Source organism: Acanthochromis polyacanthus, chromosome 4, assembly GCF_021347895.1.
Source record: "Acanthochromis polyacanthus isolate Apoly-LR-REF ecotype Palm Island chromosome 4, KAUST_Apoly_ChrSc, whole genome shotgun sequence".
NCBI lineage: Eukaryota > Metazoa > Chordata > Actinopteri > Pomacentridae > Acanthochromis > Acanthochromis polyacanthus.
Genome location: NC_067116.1, coordinates 35437189 through 35461335, shown reverse-complemented (window position 1 = coordinate 35461335; position 24147 = coordinate 35437189). Strand labels below are relative to the sequence as shown.

At 40.8% G+C, this 24147-nt stretch overlaps 2 protein-coding genes and 1 long non-coding RNA gene across 4 annotated transcripts; 1 reads left to right on the top strand and 2 right to left on the bottom strand.

Annotated features, from left to right (window-relative positions):
• Positions 1–1697: 1697 nt before the first annotated feature.
• si:dkeyp-51f12.3 (uncharacterized protein LOC107988041 homolog) lies at positions 1698–6920 on the bottom strand. Its single transcript, XM_051947705.1, has 3 exons — positions 6548–6920; positions 6040–6369; positions 1698–2499 (listed from the first exon to the last, which is right to left on the bottom strand). The coding sequence occupies exons 2-3, from the start codon at positions 6300–6302 to the stop codon at positions 2340–2342; spliced, it is 423 nt and encodes a 140-aa protein (XP_051803665.1). The 5' UTR covers positions 6303–6369; positions 6548–6920; the 3' UTR covers positions 1698–2339.
• On the top strand, positions 6921–11449 carry LOC110950202 (uncharacterized). Of its 2 annotated transcripts, none has more exons than XR_002595626.2 (3): positions 6921–7925; positions 8894–9578; positions 11062–11449. It is a non-coding gene; the product is annotated as an uncharacterized LOC110950202 (long non-coding RNA). The 2 variants fall into 2 exon arrangements; XR_007941550.1 differs by having other exon boundaries at positions 6921–8278.
• Positions 11450–15495: 4046 nt separating this feature from the next.
• On the bottom strand, positions 15496–22203 carry si:dkeyp-51f12.2 (uncharacterized protein LOC100151460 homolog). Its single transcript, XM_051947714.1, has 2 exons — positions 21508–22203; positions 15496–19614 (listed from the first exon to the last, which is right to left on the bottom strand). Exons 1-2 carry the CDS (start codon positions 21816–21818, stop codon positions 19377–19379), a joined length of 549 nt encoding a protein of 182 aa, XP_051803674.1. The 5' UTR covers positions 21819–22203; the 3' UTR covers positions 15496–19376.
• Between the last annotated feature and the right edge of the window lie 1944 nt (positions 22204–24147).

Sequence of the window (24147 nt, the reverse complement as noted above, 5' to 3'; positions counted from 1 at the left end):
AAAGTAACTGCATTTCCTCCCTCTTTTACCTTCAGGGCTCTGATGGAGAACGAACAGTCGCTCCCATCTCAGCTGCTGAAGGTTGGAACTCCTTCAGGGGGAATCATAGGTGTCTTAGTGGCCTTAAACCAGGGATGCTAAATGTGCGGCCCGCGGACCAAAACCGGACCGCCAGAGGGTCCAATATGGCCCATTGGACGACTTTGTAAAGTGTAAAAATAACAAAGAAGACACTAACTCCAAATTGTAAATTTTTAAAACTGTAAATTTCTACACGTTGACGAGTTGTTTTGATCATAAAGTAAAATACTAGATTGCTCATTGTTCTTTTGTCATTTTGTCTCATTTTTGGAATATTTTGTCTTATTATTGTTTTTTTGTCTGACTTTTGTCACTTGTCTCATGATTTTGTTGTTTTGGTTCTGGTTTTTGTCGTTTTGTGTTTTTTTTTCTTGTCTCGTTTGTGCTGTTTGTCTACTTTCTTGTGATTTTGTTTCTCGCTTTTGTCATTTTTGGTCTTGTGTGATTTGTGTAATTTTTTGTCTCATTTTTGACGTTTGTCCATTTTTTTTGTCCCTGTATAATTTTGTCTGATTTGTTACTTTTTTGTTTTGTTTCATGTTATTTGTCTCATTTTTTGTTGTCTTGTGTCTTATTGTTGTAATATTTTGTCTTCTTTTTGTTGTTTTTTGTCTTTTTTGTTTGACTTTCGTCATTTTTATCATAAAGTAAAATACTATATCATTCAGTTCCAGATACCTGTGACCAGATGTTTTGTGCGACCAGTAAGTTGTAATGCGTAAATGATAAACTGAGGCATAATATTGCTGAAATTTAAATTATTCTTCTTAAGAAATTTCAGGTTATTCATGATGTTTTGTAAAAAAAGGTAATTCCTTAAATGTGAACACTTTCAGAATGCACTTTTTTGCCCTAAAACAAAGGAAAAAATTGGATTTGTGGTTATTTATAGGTTATGATGCTCTGATTTTACTGGTCCAGCCCACTGGAGATCAAATTAGGCTGAATGTGGCCTCTGGACTTATATGAGTTTGACACCCCTGACTAAACGGTCACTTTGGCAACCTGCTCTAAGCAGATTTACACATATACTTTATCCCTCTCATGTCTTTATGATGGATTTAACTGCACTCCAAGTGATATACAGTGACATGGAAATTTTCTTGACTTATCCTCTGACCTATGCTTTCAATAACCTTTTCCTAAAGCTGCTTGGAGTGACCTTTTGTCATCATGGTGTAGTTTTAACCGTGAGCTCTGAGTCACCAATGACTGAATCTTGCAGGTACAAGTGTCTTTATACTACTGTACAATCACATGAGACACATTCAGCTGAAGCATCTGCCATGTACTGAGGAAAGACTTCGTGTTAGTCTGGGTCCTGAAGGTGAGGTTGAAGGAAACGCAGTTAGGGTTCCACTCTGCTGCTTATTACAGCCTGCAGACAGCCTGCTCAGGTCAGGTATAAAATTGCAGGGGTGTGTTTGCACCTGATAGGTCACCTTGTCTCACAACTCAGCCCACTGAGTTGAGTGAGCGATGGTGTTTGCTCAGCTTGGACATGATTTTATAATATGCAGATATTCCCCTCCTCTGTCTTTCCGAGGGGTTTCCTTCTTTTAAATAAACAATCCATTATTTACAAGTCCGACAGCACCCACAGAGAGCTCCGGAGCTGTTCATTAACTCAAGTTTATAGTAATGTCACAACAAAACTAACAGTGGGCATTCTGCAAACAGTGGATACAAAGCTGAGCGATGAATAACACTGTCCTGATAGCATTCTGCTTTCCTGGTTAAGGCACTTAGCCTTGAAATAAGCTACAGATGCAAAGAGGAGTTGTGCAGCTGTGAGGGTTAGTTGGGTTTGAAGAAGAGCGCCGTGCAGCCACAGTAGTAGGTCACATAAATTCAAGCAGGCTGATAAAATATCCTAATTAGGCATCTACAAAAGACCTGCGGCCAATCTGTTGACATGAATCCATGAACTTTGTCGTAAAAGTTACATAGTGCTTGTCGAAAGAAAGGCCCTTAGTGCACAGAGTGAAGCATTTGTAGTGATCATTTCAATTACTTTCGCAATCAGTCACAGCACATATATTAAGGAGACATCGAGGCCACACAGGGGCCCAGTCTGTACAAATATTAAGTCTTTAACCAGCTCCAGCTTTTCTTGTGCTTGGGATCACCGTGGCTCTTAAGGCACAGAAGAGGTCGGTCGCAGCGAGTTCACGGATAGCAGCGACCGTTGATTTATGCTTCTCACTGAGAGTCGGAGACAAAAGGCACTGACGTGAATTCAGGATGTCCACTGAAGGTTAAAGCTCTTCGCTGCGCTCCTGGCTCTTCATCACCGTGTCGTAGGATGGAGGCGGCTCCATAGTCCAGGGCGGTGGGGTGGAAGGCAAGGAGGGTTCGGGCTCCGGCGCCCTGCTGACGGAGTCCGCTGACATCTCCCGACGAATTCGGTCCAACCTCCTGAAGACAGGAAACAGGAAGCAATGAGAAGTGGACTGAAAGGAGTTTAATAAGTAAACTCCTTCAGTGTGTTTTCAGTTCACCTAGTGCTCCTAATACAGGAAGTGCTTATATGTGTCTTGTGATTTCACTCTAGGTCATTTATGCACTAAAATGTGGATCAATTTCTTTCAGAGATTTCAATTCAGCAGACGCTTCAACTATGTTAGACGTCACCCTTAACCCTCCTGTTGGCCTCATTTACGGGCACTGAAAAATACTGTTCCCTTGTCTGAAAAAAAATCCAAAAATTCAGGAAAGAAAATACCCCAATTTATACAAAAAAATTGCAAAATTTTCAGGAAGAAAATTCTGTAAAAGTTTCCCTTGTGGGTTTTGTTTTTTTAAAAATCTCCAAATTTGGCTAGAAATAAAAATGTAAAAAATAAAAATAATAAAAATTCTAATATTTTCTTTAAGAACATTCAGAAAAAAATCTTGCTTTCCGAATTTTCCATTTTCGAGCATTTACACATCAACAAATAATGACCTCCACTTAGTGATTACAACAAAAATGTACATTTCAACAGCCTATTGTGCTTTTATCCTTCTTAGTGTACTCAAAACTTTCACATTCAGTCAGGACAGTGCCTATAAAAAGAGTTTATCCCCCCGGAACTTTCCCCCTTTGATTGCTTTCTCCAAGCAACTGAGTGAAAAAGGTGTTTAAAAGCACAAGCCAGGGGATAAGTCAAGACAATTTCCAAGTCACTGAAGATCCCTTGCAGAACAGTTAAATCCGTCATTAAGAAATGGAAAGATTATAGCAGGCTGCCTTGAGCATTCCGTCCTAAAGAAAACTGAGCAACTCTGTAAGAGGCAGGCTAGAGAAACAGGCCACAAAGACACATATGACTTCTCTGACGGAGTTACAAACTTCAGCAGCTGAGAGACATATATGCACACGTGCACATAGTAACTGTTGCCTGTCTATTTTTTTGTAAATTCTTTTCAAAAAAGCCTTATTACATTGCCCATGATTCAATGTTGAAAAGCAAAAAAAGGGAAAAACTTCCAAGGGCGGTGAATACTTTGTGTAAGTTCTGTGATCTCATTTTAGGGTTTACATTCCATATAAGACTTCAACTGACAGTCTTATCTCTTTGGTAACAGCGAAACAAATCCCTTGCTTACCTTTGAATTGAAATTCAGTTTATTTAAGTGACTACATCTACATTTCAACTCTTTTGTGCACTTACATCACTTAGATAAGCCACTTGAACTTCTTTCACAATAACAGTTTCTACAGTAACTTACAGCTTTTCCAGTCATGCATTCAGCTCCTAGCATCCACACCGCAATCCCTTTTGGAAAATTGGCCTTGCATATGATAAATTATGCATCTAATTCACCATTAGCCTAACCAACGAACTAGAATTTACCCGCTACAGCCTGCATGTCGCAATGAAAAGTTGGCTCGTATTTAGATATACTGATCGGTCTGAGTTTTGTCAGGAGGCAGAATAAGTCTCAATGATAAAAACTGTGCCGTTAACATCTCTGCTCCACAGAGCTGGACACTGAACAGAGCATACCTTGTTTAAATTTGCAGCCTGTTGTAGATAATACCTCCGACAGTGCCAGGGGGATTCTGTCCGCCACATGCACGTGTCCGCTGTTTTCTCCATGACCTACTTCTATAATCAGTCCATAATCTGAGCATCTGTTGCTTTCCAATTCTCAGCATTACAAGTCCAAAGTTTTCAGGTGACTAATTCGCCTCGTTGGTCTTTGTCAGACTCTAACTAAACACATGCTGATGTGTCCAGGAGATCAAGAAAACCAGTGCAGTGGTGTGTCCTGGGACTGGCATTTGTCTGGATTTACAAAAAATGGCTTTTCTAAAACCATTACTCCCAGTGTTTCCTGAGTGTTGGTGGGTGAGCTGGTCTACCACTCTGGACCAGACGGAGCTACATCAGCAGCTACTTGATGGATTGTCATGGGATTTGACGCAGATGTTCACAGGTCCCAGAGGATAAATCCTACCACTTTCGCTGATTGTAGACTTTTCCTTTAGCACCACCTGAAGATCCACTTGAGGTTTTAAGTGAAATATCTTCACCCCTACTGGCTGGATCACCATAAAATTCCATATAAACGTCCACCTCAGGATCATTTGTATCTCTTTGTGGATTCCTAAGTTTTATATCTAGCCCTATAATCAAATCATAATTTCATGCAAATTTTGGTTTAATAAGTTCCTACAAAACTAATAATAATTGTAACCATCTTCCAAAGTGTTACAATAAGTTTGAATGTGGCAGACTATTCTCCCTGCTAGCAGCATACTGAACATATTCCATGTTGACATTGATGCTTGGTGAAGCCTATAAAAGGTGTTGTGATGTCTGTAGATTTTTAATGTTGTTGACTTAAGAGTCCTCAGTATGATGCTGTCACATGTTGCATTTGTCTATTATAATTAGGGCTACTTATTGGTGACTTTTAATGACCTACTTTGCAAAAAGAGACCAGACGAAAAAACGTCTTATATGAGCTTGACCACTTTACTTTGGTTTTAACCAGTTTAGCCTGTTCATGAAGGACGACCGTTTAATGTTAACCATCTTTTTTCTTTTTAACAGCCCCTGTGTAACTTTTTAGAATTGATGCCAAAGGTTTAACAATAGTGAAAAATGCAAATAAATAGGATTATTTGACTTTTGTACACAAACTGTGTAATGTGGCAACCACACAGAGGTTAAAGTTTTGAGTGTCTGTTCATGACTGGATATCACCCGATGGGGATCCTTCACCAGCCTCCGTGCAAAACCTGATGTCAAATCTGTCAGACCTAGGTTAGGGCTGCCAGGAGTGTGCTACTTAAGTGTAGGTGAAAGTTTGTAAACCGGCCTGGAAAGCTCATGTTGAGGTGTCCCTGAGCAAGATGCTGAACACGTAACTGCTCCTGATGAGTCGTGGTAAGTGCCTTGCATGGCAGCTTCCCCCATCAGTATGTGATAGCAATTCTTCTTCATAGACATTCTTCTTCTTCTACCAACCGAGGTCTGCAGACAGAGGCGATGTAGATTTGGGTGCCTTGGAAAATCTGCACTGAGGCCAACTGGGAAAGCAACAAAAGGTGAAGTGGCTCCATTATGAAGGTATGACTGGCTATTAATGAGCCAGAAAGGGGGCACACTTAGAGTTTGTTCATGCAACACAACCTCATGTTACTCGTCTATTCACAATTTTTCTTAATTGCTGTTGATGAGGTGTGTATCAGCTGTACATATTAATTGTTTTATCACTGTAGAAAACTTACTAGAGGCCTGAAGATGAGAAACGACTAAATATGTCGTACGTAAATAGCAAAAGGATGTGTTTTCTGATTGATCCTGTGACCCCACTGATGGGTTGCCAGGTTGGGAACCACGTCATGCCATCCCACGCACACTTTTCGTGTAAAATAATAAACCCAACACTAAAGATATGTGTCTAAACGTTTGCCAGCCTGTGCTACTCCCCTGCTGCCACTCAGGCTTTGTGCACATGTACCTCTGAATGGCCACGGCCTGCTGTGGGCTGAAGCGTGTGCCTGTTCGGGGGTGCAGGAGGAAGTGTCCGGGCACCGCCACATGGAGGTTCTTCATGGCCATGCAGACTCCACTGACCAGCAGCCCCATGCCCCCCAGGCCCAGGAACAGCCCGAGGGCGAACAGCAGCACCGAGCTGTTCAGGCCGAAGCCAAGGACCATGACCCCTCCGGCGGACATCAGCAGCACGCCCAGGCAGACCAGCATGCCATGGTGGATCGGCATCTCCGGAACCTCCTGTACTTCTGCGAGTTCACTTTGTCCAGCTGCACTTACTTCAGCCACAGCCGGTCTGCGGGAGAGAGGAAGGACACACCCAGGACTTGAGCTGTGACCCAGTGAAGTGATGGGATGTGAAAGAAGCAAGCAGGAGAACAACAGGGATATATGCAACATGTAAACCATCTCTGCGCGCGCGTGTGTGTGCGCGTCTGTGCGCGCTGCGACAAACATGGACTCTCTCTCTTTACCTGGTAGGAGGTCGCGATGAGGAGACGTTCAGCTGCTACGTGGACCATCACTTCTCTTCCCCTGCTCAGCAACTTTCAGCCTCCTTGTGATGCCCCTCTGGTCTGAAACCCCCACTGAGCCATGAGAAGGAAAACGAAAAAATTCCAGGAAATCCAGCTTCTCCGGTTCAGTCCGTAGATCCTGCCGCGCCTCTGTCCTGATCTTGCCCCCCCATCTGCCGCTTCTGCTTTCTCCCGCTTTCCAGCACAAGAATCCGATGTTGGAGGAGTGCTAGTGATCACTTAAATAGAATCAGTTGGAGTTGATGTGAGCGAATGGTTTTCATGAGTCCGCAGCAGCAGCAGCAGCAGCAGCAGGAGAGACGTGCAGTGTGAGGAAGTGTGTGTGTTTTTTTTAATGAGGAAGGCTTTCAGTGACGAGGAGAGGAGGGCAGGGCGTGCGCACCGTCTGAACAGTGTCACTTTGCGTGTGTTTGGGGAAGCTGTTCGCGCACGGATAGAGCAGTTAGTTAGACGTGAACTGATGAACTGTGCGTAAAAAGCAGCGCGGTTCGGAGCTGCAGCCCTGCCGGGGAGGAGGGGTAGGAGAGGCAGGAGGATCCCGGCCTGGCCTCTCGGTAGGGGAGGGCACAAGAGGAAATGACTGGCTTAATATTGATCAGGAATACGCCGGAGAGGCGGATCGATAACGCAGGACTGCATGTAGCCGTCACAAATGTGTTACTGTGGCGCACGACAGGTTTAATTCTTTAACTTGTTGCCCTCAGTTTCTCTATGATGTACTGCTACTACAAAAACTATTTAAAAAAATCTTTTTACACAAGTCTTCTTGCGTAAAACAGTTTTTAACAAGATTTTCTCAATTTTGTTAAATTAGCCTATGGATGATAACTAGTAAAATTACAAAAAATGCTTTTACTTGGCATGTTTTTTTTTTACTCAGTGTTGTTTTTTTTACTTCAAATGTGTATTACACTTATTGTGCATTTTGCATTTTATATATTTTTTATTTTTACTTATTTATTTATTTATTTTACTTAATTATCTGTATTTGTGGTGGTAACTGTACTATTTTTGCTATAACAACAGAATTACCTCTCAGGAACAGTGGCGGATCTTCTGTGGGGACACGGGGGTGGGGGGTAGTGGCCCCCCCTGTGATCTGATTGGCCACCCTGTGCGCTCCCGCCCCCAAAAAATTTTTCGTTGGAAATCCACATTACTGATCCTCCGATTTCCGATTCTCCTGAACGCAATTTCGTTGTCCAACTGCACTTGAATGCACCAGTTTGATCTTTTGATTGTATTTGGATTTGAAGAAGCTTTGAAGACATTTCCTGATGCCAGAGGAGAACACGAGCAGCTTTGGACCTTTGTGGTAAGAAGACTGTGGCCGTTTCTCAGTACGTAACTGTCCTTACTTGCGTTCTCACGTAGTTGTGAAACGTCATCATGGAGACTGAATCAGATCAGACTAGTGTGCATGGATGTGAATTACTAGATAAATATATACATCTATGGCTGCAGCTCCCATAGATATGAATAAGTAGATAGGACACCCCCTTTTGAGCTGTGTGCCTACAGCTAAGCTAGTGGGGGCAAAGTTTCAGTGCATTCCCTTAATGTAGATGACATGAAAACAGAAACAAGTATGCAGTCTCATTGTGCTGCATACAGTTGCACACTACATCATACGATGGAGACAAGGAAACTTGGAATGACTTTTCATAGGTAAGAATAGTTTCTGGCTCATTTTTGATTATTAAATCTTGTTGAGAGCTTCCAGTCTATGACAGCTAACTAGTTAGCCACCAGCAAAACACTAGCTAACAGCTGGACAACCAAATACCATACGATTAATATTAGCTGTAGTATAGTTGTACAAGCAGTAGTAGTAATACTAAAAGTACAAGCAGTAGTATAAATAGCTGTTAGAGTTTTAGAAGTAGTGTCAGCATTTGTAATAGTATTACAAGTTGTAGTAGCAGTGCCAGTATCAGCAGCAGTAGTCGGTGTACTACCACTACTACTAGTAGTAGTCGCATTACTATTACTACCACCAATACTACCAATTGTAGTTATAAAGCCTAGCTCATAAAAATCCAGATTACCATCTAGGATCTTCCTCCAGACCGATTTTATGATTGGGATTACAGGCAGTTCTTCAGGACTGCTCTCAAATAATTGAAATGTTACTAAACAAGGTTATACTCATTAAATTAAAGAACTTTGGTCTCCAGAATATTGGCTAATTCAATTGTTTGTACTTAATTTATTACCACGATTTCTTTTTAAATATGTTTTGTACAGACTTATTTACTTGTGTATTTTTCTTACTCTATGTAGGTTTCCCAGAGACTTTGGGCTGAGGAGGAGCTCTGAGGAGAGAGAGGTTTGCTGCAAATGATGAGTGGATGCTCTGCAGTGATTATTATGAACCTGATGAGTCTGACAGGTGTTAAGGAAAAATCACTCACTTTATCAAGACTGAGGTGTCCCCTCAGCTGTTAGTTTATGACATTCTAAATGTCGGTGTGTCTGCAAACTGCAGTCACCCTGAAATCAAATGTAGGTACCAAGTCATCCCAAATTCTGTAAATCTGTTTATGCTCACTCCGTCCCTAATATGACCCTGAGACAGACAGACGCTTAGAAAAGATAACATAGGAATGAAACGCAACTGTTTGGCTGACAAGGTAAGAATGACAAAGTTCTATTGTTGTATTCCTGTCCAGATGGATCCTGCACTAACAGTCCTGCTACCATATTTAGAGTCTAACCTAAACATGGCATGCCTCCCAACCAGTATATATGCCAAAGCCAGAGAGACTCCTCAGAAGTGATGCTGCCAGTGCTCACATCACTGTCACTCACTGTATCATTTCTCCTGATTTCAGTAAACCTTCTTCTAAACATAAGCCATCTGTCTCCAGACTGTCTCCGAGTTTGCCTCCTGATTCTTCTTTTGACATCGCAGAATTCCCGAACAAATTGGCGTCAGGAGAGCAGGATCTCCACACAACAAAGACTGGTAAGTGCAAATTTTAACAAACTGCCATGTCTAAGTTTCATGAGATTATGTACGTGTTAAAAATTTTTAAAACAATTTTTGAATAATAAGTTCTATGACACTAAATCTGCGATTGTCTGATATTGAATTTGGATATGAAATGCCAGTCAGCTGCCTGAAAAAGCGAGTACTGCGCACTCCGCGTGTGGATTTCAGTAGCTATTTGGTGCTAGTCCGCTGCTGTAAGAGGCGGCGTAGGGCACACAGATTGAGTGATATACCTGGGTCGTCCTTTTTTAAAGGAGGGAGACTCGACCTTAGGGGACAGCCTGTGAGTCCTTCCACCTTTGAGAACAACGTTCTCGGCAAATTCAAGTATTTGTCTGTGGAAGGCGAAACGAGCGTCCGGCCTTTGGTTCGGCGGGGTTTAAGACTCTGGGGAATTTTGTCCCGGAGCTAGGTTGTGCGCAAACCTATCAATTCAGTACATTGAATTTGGTACCCAGATCCACCAAACTGGAATTCCACGTTAAATTTGAGGAGACTCCTATTGAATTCTGGCACGAAAAGTCCTGTAAGTTGTGTAAAAACAATTTTAAAATTCATCTAACAGGTCAGATTGAAATTTTCCCTGGTCATAATTGAAAATTGGTACACATAAGAGTTCAGATGCAGGTGAGAGTGAAGACTATGCGCCTGCTGTTTGTCTTCATTGCGGCTGAGTTTTGTTTCTGTGTGTGCATGAATGCCTGTTGTTGAGTGAAAGAAATTAACCATGGATTGTCATCAGTCCAAATCAGGCGACATTGTTCATTCATGCAGTGTTCAAATGTGAGATCAATTAATAACTCTAATAAAACACAATCTGAATCTAATTCTGATGCATCCACATTGGTCAGTGTAGCTGGAATTCAGTCTTTAGCCAGAGCTACGAACACAGATGAGAAACTTAAGATCATTGCTCTTCTTCAGGAAGAATTGACTAAGATAAAGAATAAAGAAGTTGAATCTGGACTTAACACAGAACCTGACTCAGGATCAGGCTCAGTTTCAGGAAGTGGTGATGTAGAGAAGGGACAGAGTAATGATGAGTTGATGAAAAAGGATGAACAGTCTGGGTGTTCTTCACTTGTTTTTCTTCAGTGATGAGACAGAGGAGTCAGAGCCTTCTGAAACTAATCCAGTTTTCCCTAAATGCATGGTTGTTAACACAGCTGTGTGTCAGCCTTGGAGCCCAGAGGAGACCAGAGATATAGTGTTTAGGGCACCAGATCCTTTCACTAGCCCCATGAAATATCGAGATTGGTTGTGGGTAACAATACACAAATAAAACTCCTTTAACTTAACATCTGTAAACAAAACAAAAACATATCAGCAAAGTTTTCTGTTAGAGTTTGTGTTCTTCTAAGTTTAACTCCAAGATTTTAAATACTTTCATTGACTGCTAATGAATATCTACTCCAAATGTCCATCCATTCTCTATATACCACTTTATCCTCACTAGGGTTGCGTGGGGGTGCTGGAGCCTATCCCAGCTGACTCGGGCGAAGGCAGGGGACACCCTGGACAGGTCGCCGGTCTGTCGCAGGGCTACATATACAGACAAACAATCACACTCACAGGCAATTTAGAATAACCACTTAACCTCAGCATGTTTTTGGACTGTGGGAGGAAGCCGGAGTACCCGGAGAAAACTCACGCATGCACAGGGAGAACATGCGAACTCCATGCAGAAAGATCCCAGGCCCACCCTGGGATTTGAACCAGGGATCTTCTTGCTGCAAGGCAAAAGTGCTAACCACCGACCTGGTGGAAAGTTGAGAAACTTGGGAAAATTCGTCAAGACTCGGATTTTCGAAAAACTCGTTGGCTGGGGGAAGGCGTGGTGGGCGGTGGGGGAGTAGAGGGGGGCGGTGGGGGAGGCTGCCACCCACCTCCCCGCCTACTCTCTGCCCTGACTCCGCCTTGGCTCTACCCATGTGGTCACTTGGAAACTGCGATGTCAAAGGGACAACGCATTTATTTATTTTTTGTCTGATCTGTAGCTCAGTAAGTTAAGGATTTGCCTGTGGAGCTGCAGGTTGCCAGTTCAACACCAGACCCTTCTTAAATTTTTGGAAAATCCTGACAAAGAAAGAAAAATGCCAGTGGTGGGACTTGATCTTGCTTCCTTCTACTTGGTAGCCTCTCCTCTTATCCCCCTGAGCTACTAAGTCTTCTTTTTTTTTTTTTTTGCGCATTTATCATCTATTTTTTGTTGTTTTGGAGGGTTTTTTTTTAACTCGAGTCTCGACTCGACCGTTTTTCTCAGGAGGTTGGACTTCAGCCTTTGTGCTGGAGGGTTGGACCCTCAGTTCCAAGACTTTCCAAAGCCTCCAGACCTCCCGAGTCCTCAGGACCTGAGCTTTCACACAGTCTGAGGGCTGAAATTTTCTAAGTCCCACTGTAGATCTCTGTTAGATTTAACTTTCAGACAGTCCAAGGACTGAAATCTTCTAAGTTCCTGAGCAGTTCACTGTTAGTTTGAACCTTTCGACAGTCTGAGGGCTGAAGTTTTAAAAGTTTCTCAGTACTTCTGTGTTAGTTTGAACTTTCTGGTTAACAGAAGCCTTAAAACTTGTGACCATGAGTCTTGAGTTCACATTTAGAACATCCATCTGAGTTCTTTTCAGACCTTCACCTGTGGGTTCTTTAGAAATCCTGAACAAACTTTGATTCTCTTCACTGAACAGTACAGTTTGTGGAGATCAGAAGGTAACATTAGTTTGATCGATGCCTTCAACTACTAGTAGACTTTATCTGGAAAGCAGTTTTCTGAAATGAGTTCTTAGTAAATCTGTCCACTATCAAACCAAGAGCATAGAAAGAGAAAATGTGTGAAGAAACAACTTGATGTTTTCATTTCAGACTAGAAAATGCTTGAAGACCTTTACCCATTTTTGCTCTTTTTTATTGTTTTATCGTCTCTTCTGTTTAATTTGATCTTGTAAAGTCTAACTGGTGTCTTTTCAAATGTTTTGTCTTCAGTTTGATTCTTCTTAAATGTTTAGTTTTGCTCTTTTTCTCACCTTTTCTTCTTTTCTAATGTCTGATTTGATTTAGAAATGTTTTGTCTTTTTAATGTTTGATTGTTGTTTTTTTTCAAATGTTTTATGGGCTTATTTGAAAAATGTCCTTTTCTTTCCCAATGTTTAATTTTTGATTCAATCTTTAATGTTTTCTTTTTAAATGTTTTACCACCTTTTAATGTTGAATTTTCTTTTTAAATGCATCATTGTATTTTCTGTTTAATTCCTATTTAAAGTTTCATTGCCTTGAAGATTTAATTTTCTAATTAAACATTTAATTTTTGAATTAAATGTTTTGTCTTTTTAAAGGTTTAAAAATCTAATTAAATGTTTTGCATTTTTAAAATTTTTGATATTCTTGTTTAATTGTATTTTTTGAATGTTTAATTATCTAAAATATTTCATCTTTAATGTTTAATATTTATGTTGAAAAAATGTTTAATTTCAGAATTACGTGTATCTTCTGTTTAATTATTTAATTAAATATTTTGTCTGTTTAATATAATTGTATTTAATGTTTAATTTTCTATTAAAAGTTTTGTCATATTAAATATTTTTTCCTTTGATTGTTATTTTATGTGATTTATTTCTTTCATCTTTTTTTCTGTCAAGATTTTAACCCCAAACTTAAGAATGAAAAACCCTTAAATCACAATGAAAATACTTCTGTTGTCACAATCATGAGTTAGTCAATTATTCAGTTTATCAATTCAACTTTATTTGTTTAGCACCTTTCACACAGATGACAAAACTAAACAAGCAAAGAGAAAAAAACTATGCTAAAACTATGATTAAAACCCAAAAACATATGTTAAAAAAAGATTTAACATAGTAATAAAATACGTTGTGTCCAGGGGATGGAGGGAGTTTATTGAAGTCATCTTGGGCTCACACAGTAAATCATTTAAAATACAAACTTGATATTCAGTGTAAGGAAACTGGAAACTACAGAGCAACAGAAGAACCAACAAACTTCTGTTTTCTCCTTTAATGAGTAGACTCTTCTGGTGCTTTCAGACCAAAAAACTACAGGCTCTTCACAACATGGTCAAACTCTTGGTACAGGACCTCATCACACGGGTCAAGAAGGTTTCCTTCTCATTTCTACTCTGAAGCTCACCTTCTCCAACTGCTGACAAATGTTTCTGCCGCTTTAAAGTCTGGTCTCCAGAACTTCCTAAAAACTCTGAAAGTCTTTTCTGCTACAGGTTGCTTTGTAGAACTGTTACAGAAAACCTCACTAAACCACAGGCGGGCGTAACGAAGTGACGACAGAGGCGTGACGATTCTGACAGAAACAACCGGCGCACAATAAACAGTTATCTTTCGACTCGGCTTTGGCCACAGCCCTTAAAGATTTGAAGCTAAAATTCAACTTGAAAGATAAACAAAGGATGGCACTTAAGTGTTTCATTGAGAAGAAAGACGTATTTGGACTTATGCCGACGGGATATGGCAAATCCTTAATAGACCAGTTGGCTCCGCGGCTCCGCTGGTTGGGAAGCTAATGGGACTTAGCCACAATCCGTCGGTGCTTTCGGAACTACGTCAGCCTATTCGTTGCGCTGATTGGTTGTATACCTACCCAATTGCTGCAGAGGGATTTGATAGACAACCTTTTAGCCCGCCTCCCTCCCTGTCGAGCTTCCCTAGACCCTTGTGCCGTCAGAAACATGGGTGTAGCATGGCTAGGCTATGAAATCTGAGTTTTCACACATAGAACACCTGAACACGTCATGGCTCATTGGGTAGAGTGGCCGTCTTGCAACCGAGAGGTTGCCAGTTCGATCCTCGGCCCGTTGTGCTCGTGTCTAGGTGTCCCTGAGCAAGGCACTGAACCCCTAATTGCACCTGATGGGATGTGGTTAGCGCCTTGGATGGCAGCTTCCGCCATCAGTGTGTGAATGGATGAATGTGACGTATCATATAAAGCGCTTTGGGTAGCAAAGCACTATATAAATACGGACCATTTACAATGATGTTTGCTGAGCTGTGCACTGTTAAATGATTTAAGAATATGGAGTACTGTTTTTATTGTTCTCGGGTTTGCTATTAAATGTATAGAGTGCTGCTTACTGTATTTTAAAATTTACATTACTGCACAGAACATTTAAGATTATTTTACCACTTTAGCAGCATTTGGATTGAGCAATAGTAAATTATTGATTGTTAAAAAAAACTTTTGACTGCATGTCTTGCATGAAAGGCACAATACAAATTTATTATTATTATTATATGATTTCCTTTCCACAAAGTGTGTTTATAAAGTGTTGTGGTTCCTATGATTGACAAATGGCACCATAAATGATTTTATACATCAGTTTATACATATGTTCTAAAATTTCAGCCTATTTCAAGGTCCCCCCCTCCCCTTTTTTTTTAGCAGACTAGCAAATCAATGCCTAAAATTGTATTAAGTGAAGATGAAGCCTCTGTTGTAATAAGAAGAGGATTTTTTCTAAATAGCACTTTTAAAAGGAACAACTTAAAATGTACTTTTCCAGACAAAGCAAAGCAGGAAGCCCAGAAAGGAAAATAAGAAGAGGGAGCCATACAGAAAAGAGCAAAATTAGGGTGAAATTAAGATTAATTTAACACAAGAAGACAAAGGATGTCAATTTAATTTTTTTTAAATTTAAATAAATACAAATAAAAAAACCCGAACAAAAACATTAACTAGAAAAAAAACACAATTTCACGTAAAACCAAATCTATAAAAATGGGGTTTACGAAGGGATTTGAAAGATTTTGTGAGCTTTACATGAACAAGTGAACAAGTTGCAGCCGTCAAACCTGGAGTAAACAAGTGCATGAATGACTTCCTGCAGGTGTCGGTATAGGCTGCTGGTTAATGGGAACCAGGCCTCATGCCACGTCCTTCATCACTGTTTTATTAAATAAAGTTGAATATACACTCTCACAGCAATCACTGTGAGAGTGTGTTGCGAGAACGGCTTTTCAGAGAATAAAGCATACCACTGAAAGATACATGCACATTCAAAGGCATAAGAGACAGAATTCGAAGCCACATGGTTGTCTGTGATTATATTGGCTGAAATCAGTTGTGTTTGTGCTGTTAGAGATCACAAGACTATAATGCAGCATCTTTCTCCTCTCAAAACTGTTCAGTTTAACAAATTTATATGAGTGTAAGAGCTGACAACACTGTCACTGGCCATCAATCCGTTTCTGACAGACTTCATATGCAAATATTTTGGAACTGTGAGACTACTGAGTCAGTGCTTTTGTTTCATTACTGATTGAAAATCAACTTGCAGAGACAGACATGCTTATATAAACCATAATAATGTTTACAATGTTGGCTTCATTGATTTAATCATCTGTGATTGACAAAAATAGATCAATAGACCCCATCAGAGCCTACGTCATCAACAAGCTGCGTGCGCATCAAGGCAACGGAAGTACCGCTTCATATCATTTACCTGGCATTGTTCGTACCACACGGAGTAGCAAAACTAAAAGCTAACACTGAACTGTCGGCATCATAATGTCAGGCTGTTGTGTTTTTGGTTGTACAAACCGAAATGCTCAAGAGGGACATAAGTTCTACCGCATGCCAATGGGCTCTCAGCCGTTTCAGAGCAACCGAAGGCGGCTGTGGCTCCAGACTATCAAGCCAGCGGATTGGACGGAGGATACCGTCAACAATGCACGCGTGTGCTCTGTTGTGGCAAATAAAGTGAAATCAGTGCAAAATATACTGACGAGCTGTCGGTTCCCACATGATTAGAGCCACTAATAAAAGCCCTGTTGACTGTTGTGACAGGGGGACATAAATAATAAAGCGGCTGGAGTCGCCGCCATAAAGGTACAGTTTGCTGTGTGTATGTAGTTCTCCACTTTGTTGATGATCACCCATGCCTCATACATCGTAGTCTTCTGCCCTTGCCTTTGGCTGGGTAGGATTTCAGACATCAAAACACAAAACTCTTTGTCAGTATCCTTGTATCTCACCTGTACCTGTCCACGAATTGCGTAATCATAGGCCTCCATAGATGTGTATGCTCGCAGCTTCTCTCTAGTGCACACTCTAGGTTTTTCAACTAAATACAAATAAATATCAGGTCACTGAATATTGGGCCACTTACTAACGTCATAGTCCCGTTCGGTAAGTGTACAGGGATCTGGGAGCCTCTTGCCATTTGTTAAAGTGATCTTTTTAAAGTATTTTTCGCGATCTTTTACTGATAATGCACCCGCATGGCTTGACAAGCCACTGCTAGCCGCCATACTTCCGTTGCCAGGGTGCGCACGCAGCCCTCTTTATTTACCTACAGTAAATGGGTCTATATGGCAAATAATGTTTTTTATTCTTGTGAATCTGAGTTCTTCAATATTATCTCCTGCTGGCTTACTTTTCACTACTTTCTTGTTTGAATTTCCGTATTTGACTTATAAAAATTGAGTGCATTTAGGTCAACCAGCCCTCACATCTTGAAAGTTGTAGATTCCAGGCAGCACCTGAAAGTCTCACACTGAAAGAGAAACAACTTTAAGGGGTCTGCAAATTGATTCCCATATAGCCAAATAGATGCTTTAGGAACAGGGGCTCGAAGGAAGGATAAAACACACAAAAAAAATCTGGAAATGCAAAAACAGCAATCCGATCCTTTAAAATACAGCGATTTTATGGTTACAGTTGTGACACTTAAAGCACAGGCGGTGTTGCTAGAGAGCTGCAGTGGAAAAACTCACATGGTCAGATGAGTCATCGTTCCCTTGCTTTCAACAAGCTGATGAGTACATGTGTGGGACACAAACTGAAAGATGAGGGAAACATTTGTTCACGATCTCAAGCCTGCCATTTTCAGAGAACGGCTGCATGGTTTGAATCCCAGAGAGGAGAATTATCCTTATCTGTTGAACTCAAATTATAGGAAATCCTGGATTTCCTGAGTCTTTCTGTTACCATGGCAACTGGTGTCCTTAAACGAACTTGAGTACAGCAGGTTAGCATGATCTTAATTTCTGCCTTTTTATCAAGCGCCAAGTATACACCCCAAGTCCACACGTACATGTTATTGTGTTTTCTGAAATGTTTTTTATCCTCCCTGATCCCAAAAACACTCCATCCACTTGAAAAGGAAATCACACAATGGAATCACATTCCAGACCAACAAATGGAGAAATATTCCTCACCCTAAAGCCATGTTGACCAATTAAAAGGCTAAAAATTCTGATGCCTCTGCTCCTCAGTGTAATGGAAGAAGTAACAGGACATGTATGTGTGGACATGTATTAAGTTCTGTTCGCGTCAGCACTGTTTGAATTGCTATTGCACAGAATGGAAATAAGCCAACCAAAAACTCTATTTCTCCCTGAATATCTTCACCCTCCAGCCCTCTTGCTGTCAGACAAAAGTGTTAATGGTACTGTACCTCTATGCCAGCCAGAGTAGGTGCATTAGGAAACAAATCTGAAGTGTATTTAAGCAATTGTTGCAGCATATGGAAGCAATTATGTCACCATCAACTGTTCTGTGAGCAAAAAAAAGATGTTTATTACACCTCAAGGGTGTCTAAGCTTATCTTTACAGAGATTAAAGGTTAAAAGTTACACAGTCCTAAGATTAAGAGATGGACACCAACATATGCAGACCTTATTTACTGTTTTTGTTTTTTTCTCTTTTTATTCACTCTCCTGTACATTGTTATTATTATTAACATTTTTATTCTTGGTCTATATCTGGGAGACCTCTGGTATGAAATTAATCCGTCGTAGTACCGAAAACCCAGAGTTAAACCTGAAGTTATAATAACCTCAAATCTACACCTCTGCTGCTTTGTGTCTTTGTGTATTTGAAGTGTCTGGCCTGTGTTAGCTTTACTTCGCATAAAAGATGCACATCACTGAATTTAGCTACAAAATAGTCTAGCATGTAACCTGGAACCAATGAGATACATTGTGCTATGACCTACCTAGTAGGTAGATTATGTCGCCTTTGGACAAAGCCATGCTACGCTAAGCTAACTGCCTCCTGGCATCTTTATATTTACTATACATATTCTTATTTGATTATTGACAAGAAAGAAAATAACCCTGGTTTCCAAAAATAACAAACTGCTTCTTGAAATCCCGTGTGGTATACAAGTTTAGGTTTAACCCAGATGAATATTTCCAGGTGATGGAAGAATGTTGTCACAAACTGTCAGTGGAGATTCGAGCACTTGAATAATGTTCATCAAGACACAGTGACATGGTTGCTCATTGTGGGCCCCAACAACCGTTAATCAGATCTACTTCAGACTTTGTGGTTGTGTTGCTGGGGATCTAGGGAAGTGCAGTTATAGGTTTGAAGTCATTTCGGTGATCGTTTTGGGGTCCTCAGTGGGTCTTTGGTTGCCTTTGGGCAGAACCTGAGTCATCACATGTGCTAGGCAACAGCATCAAAGGAAAATGTAACATGATGGCATGATAGGAGCTATATAGAAATTGTCAGAACTAGTATATGAAATGTCTTGGTGCTTCATTTCGGTCCGATAATGCTGAAATTAGCTTGATGTACCTTTAATTTCACCGTATATTTGAGTGTGTGCTAACACTTGGGTCGTATCTAGGGAGCACAGGAAGAGCATGCTGGAGCCAAGAAGGAAGCATGCTTCAAATGAGAGACAAAGTTTGCTGCTGTCAAATGAAATCTCCTGTACAATCTGAGTTAAAGCCAGAGTCTTGTGCCTATTTATCTTTTGGTTTGATGTGCAGACAGGCGAGGCGTCATCATCGTCCAAAGTCAAACCTCAAAGCTGATCTCTCTCGACTGTCCAAACAGCGGCTCTGTTGCCAGGTGTGTGTCTGAGTATGCACGTCGCAGGTGTGTAGAGCTGCATGTGGTCTTGATGGCAACCTCATAGGGAGGCGGGGGTCCCAGCCATGGAGGAGGGTGAGGCGTTGGACTGAAACCACCAGAGTCCATGGGAGGGTAGTCGAAATCCTCACCACGAGCACCATGCCTGTGGCGTTCCATCGTCCTGCACTCGAGAAAAGCAAGAAATTGAGAGTAGGCATGTGGCAACACAAATCGATATGTGCAGTATAGTTCTGAGGTATCAGAGGTTGCAGAGACCAGATGCTAATTAGCAGATAGAGTCATAATCTGTAAGTAGTCCTGTTTCCTACCAGATACAGGAACAGAGTTTCCCTCAGGTATAATGGACATCCTGGCTCTGTGGGATGACCAAAAGCCTTATTGTGTCTGTAGCCGAGCTTTATTCTGTATACACAGGGTTTCTTTCTCAATATTTGACCAGTTTATCTCTCTATATAATGAAGTTATATGTGTGTGTCTGTCAGTCCGTCTGTCCTTCACTTCTCTTGACAATCATCCATGTGATTTACTCCAAACATGGAGGGTGTATTGGCAGGAACACAAGAAAGTGGAGTGTTTGAAATCATTTGGCTGAATAGTCTTCATATTTTGGCTAATGAGAGTTGTTTTCTGTTATTCCTTCACAACAGTGCCCCCAGTGGTCCTTTGGCTGCCTGTGGGTGGAGTCAAGTCTTGTTGTTGCTAGGCAGTATCATCAAAGACAACGTGTGTGATGTCATGGATCGAAAGAAGAAGAAAAGTTTAAGCAGTGACAGCGGTTGCTGTACTAGTGTCACTCAAACCTACAAATGTCAACTTCATGGTGGAGCAACAAGAAAATTATCTGAAGACTTTAGGATAAATCCTCTGAAATTATGGTGGTTTGTGCAAAATTTCTTCTTAATTCATCGAATCACTAGAAAGATATTTTCAGTCTAGATCAAAGTAGTGGACTTACAGACCAAGCTGCTTGTATGGCTGAAAACAAACCCAACCATTGTAATAGATCAAAGCCAGTGTGGGAGTGCTAAAAGCTGCAGTTCCTTAAATGGCCACTAGAGGCTAGTTCCCAAAAATATTAAGTCTTAAATTTATGCGTAATGAAGGGAGAGGTAACTTCAGATTAGACTGGGTTTGGGTTAGATTGACACAAACAGCAAACACACAGGCAAGATGGTGACAACTGGTGCTATCACACTGAGTTACAAAACCACCCTTCAGGAAACCTTTAGTTGACGTCACAGAAGGTTCATCTGTCTTCATATGCATTCAATGCTCCGGATCAGTGGTGACGTATGCAAATATGCTGTATGAATGCATCCAACCCAGGATGAGCACACGTCACTAAATCTGTCTCTCATACAGTATGAAAGTGGTATTAGTGAGCTGTTTTCCCCTGTTTCCAGTCTTCACGCTGAGCTAATTAAAACATTTCCTGGTTTCCTGAGAGATTGTCATTTAACATGTTTGAAAGCAAGTAAGTCCCTTTTTCAAAAACAAATCACTAATATAATGTATAACTATATTAACCTTTTCATTTTGTACTGACTATTTTGACATAACTCTGTTTCTTGCTTTTTTTATAGTGCCACTGATGATCAAGTGCGGCCTGCAAAATGGAAGATGGCATCTTTATCTTTAACTTAGAAGAGCCCAACATGTGATATTGGGTGAAAATGAATGTAAAAGAGGATGTTTCCCCTGAAAGGCTGCAGTGGTTGAGGTCAGTGTTCAAGCCTTTTGAACATCCATTTGTGTGAATGAACAGCTCTGTCTCTAAATGACACAGGAAACGGATTCATTAACCTTTATTAAATGTGCTGCACTGGAAAGAATAAACTGGACCATATGGCAAAGCGGACAGTTACATAAACTAAAGGAGTTAAGAGGGGTTAATTTTAGGATTTTTCTATTTAGTTTACAAAATCCATGATCAATAGTTGGACTCTAGATTCTGGTTTCTGGCAACAACATAACAAAAAGTAGTTATACAACGACAGACTGAACAATGTAAAGCAATTAATATCTAAGCTGAGAAAATTTTTCCTTCACCCACCTGGGCAGAAACACTGACTGGGACTCTGGGAATCGGCCACCCGGGGGACTGAACAGGGCTGGGTAGTTGGTGTAGTCGTTGTATGGATAATGCGGGCACTCCGAGTCGTACTCCCTGTGGTTGTAGTTCACGGCACTTTTGCTATTCATAGCCCAAAATAGCCCCAGAATAAGCAGGAAGACCCCCAGCACCACACAGCAGAGGGAGAAAGCCTGCAGGCGGCTCTGGTACGAGGCCAGGAAGGCTGTGGAACCCCCGGTCACGATGAGGAAGGCTCCCATGAAGATTGCTCCATGGTGCAGGGAAGGCATCCTCCTCCAGGACTGTCAACTGTCTCTGAGGTTACTGTGTGGCTGTGACGGGCTGGATAGTGTCACTCACACGTAAACAATCCCACGGAGTGCGCTCCCCATGCGCTCTGACAGTGACCAGGCATCCAAAAGATTTGCTTCCAAGAAATCCAGTGTCAAGAGAATTTTCTTCCTACTTTTTTGTTCCCATCTCCATTACTGTTACAAAATACTCCTGATGGTTTGGTCCATGTGTTAAGTCCTCACTCTGTGGATCTCCAGCTCCTGTGGAAAAGTGTTAGAAGTGTTGTTTTGTTGGAAAATAAAGAGGAATAAAATGGTGAAGGCTTTGATGCGCATCAGGCTAATGTTGAGGAGCTGTGTGTTTATCATCAAGGCAGATGGAAGAGAGGACGGCAGAGCCCATTAAGAAATCTTTACTGGCGCCCCACCCTCCCTCAGTCTAATGTGTCTGAAGGGGACCACTTTAGTCCAGTGTGTGCGTGTCTCTGTTTGTGTCTATGCGTGTGTGTGTGTGTGTGTGTGTGTTTGTGCAAGACAGAGAGAAAGTGAGTGAGCGAGCGAGCGAGCAAATGATTGTGTCACAGCAATTTCTCTGAACATAAATGGACGTACTGGACATAAAACAGAGAGGAATTCAGACTTACTTCCTTTAACTAAAGATGCTTGAAGCCACATTAGGAAACAATCTTCTTCCCATCCTCAGATTCTGAAGAAGTGCGAATGATTCATACCTCACTTATGTGGTAAAATTCAGACTATTAGATGGAATATTTCAAAGTGTCAACCCATGAATTGTACCACCTTGAAAACACGGTTTGTACATGTGAAGACAATATAGAATTTTGTTCTGGTTGATGCTGAGATGCTCCACAAAGTTATATCCCAACTGATATCAGCAACCTTCCCTCTGGATCCCATTTCCACATTCTTATTTTAAAATCATTTTACAGTTTTTTTAATTGAAGATCTCTCTTCTATCATAAATTATTTTCTTTGGATGAGTGTATTTCCCACTGTTTCTAAAAATGCAATGGCTAAACCCCTTCTTGAAGATCCATCAATACTTGATACCTACAGGCTAATGTACAATCTCCCATTCTTGAGCAAGATTTTAGAGGAACTTGTTTTTCATCAGTAAAATGACTTCATCAACTACCACCTCTTCTTCTAGAAATATCAATCAGGTTTTCAAACTAATCACTGCACAGAGACAGCATTGGTTTGAATTGTAAATGACCGGAGGTTCAATATGGATATGAGCAAACCATTTTTCTTGGTACTACTGGGCTTAAGAGCTGCCTTTGACACTGTAGATCACTCTATTCTAGTAGACAGACTCTGTGTCCTGTGTCACCGATAGAGAATTTTTACTAAGCACAGAGCATTGCTCATCTAAGAGGTATAAAATGAATTATGGTGTTCCTCTGGGTTCAATTTTAGGTTGTATGCTTTTTAATCTGTGCATGTTGCTTCTTGGAAATGTCATCAGGAGGCGTAGCATCAGTTTCTATTGTTATGCTGATGACATACAGCTGTACATCACCAATTGATGCTCTTTTTAACTGTATTTTAGAAATTAAATCATGAATGGCAGAGAGTTTTCTACAAGTCAGCCAGGACAACACTGAGGTTCTGGTCATTGGTGCTGAAACTCAGAGAGCGAAAATTAATTCACAATGACAAAAATCTAACATTAAATCATGTGAACAAGAAAAAATCTTGGAGTAGTCTTGGTCTCAGCCCTCAGTTTTGAGCCCCACAATGAAAATATAAGCACAATGGTTGGTTATTATTTAAATAAAAAGCATTGCCAGATTTACTAGTTCACTCTTTAGCAAATACAGAGACTAACACATGCTTTTATTGCACGTCAGATTGATTACTAACTGGTCTCCCGAAGATTGTACTTGCGCTTCAGCTACCTCAAAACTTGTCAGCACAAGTGCATACGAACACCAGAATTATTTGCTACTAGCATTAAAATCAAGCTGCAGCTGAAGCTGATAAGAATGCCATCAGTATGTAAGTTATTCAGCCTGGGGGTTTCTTTTTGCACAGAGGGATTCTTTGGTAGACCAATCATGCTTGCTTTCATGTGTAGTCGCCCACTTAGAGCCCATTCTGAGCACAGTAAAACGTGGATTTAGAGTAATCAGAAAGCAAAATATTGGACAACATGATGACCTGGTGCTGATGCTAGATTGAAAGTCAGGGGGGTCACCAAAGCTGCTACTAATTAACCAGTTGCTATTGAAAAAAATACTAATGCTAAATGCTAAAAATGATCTCAATGTCTCTGTGTTTAGCCTACAGCCCTGATCATATT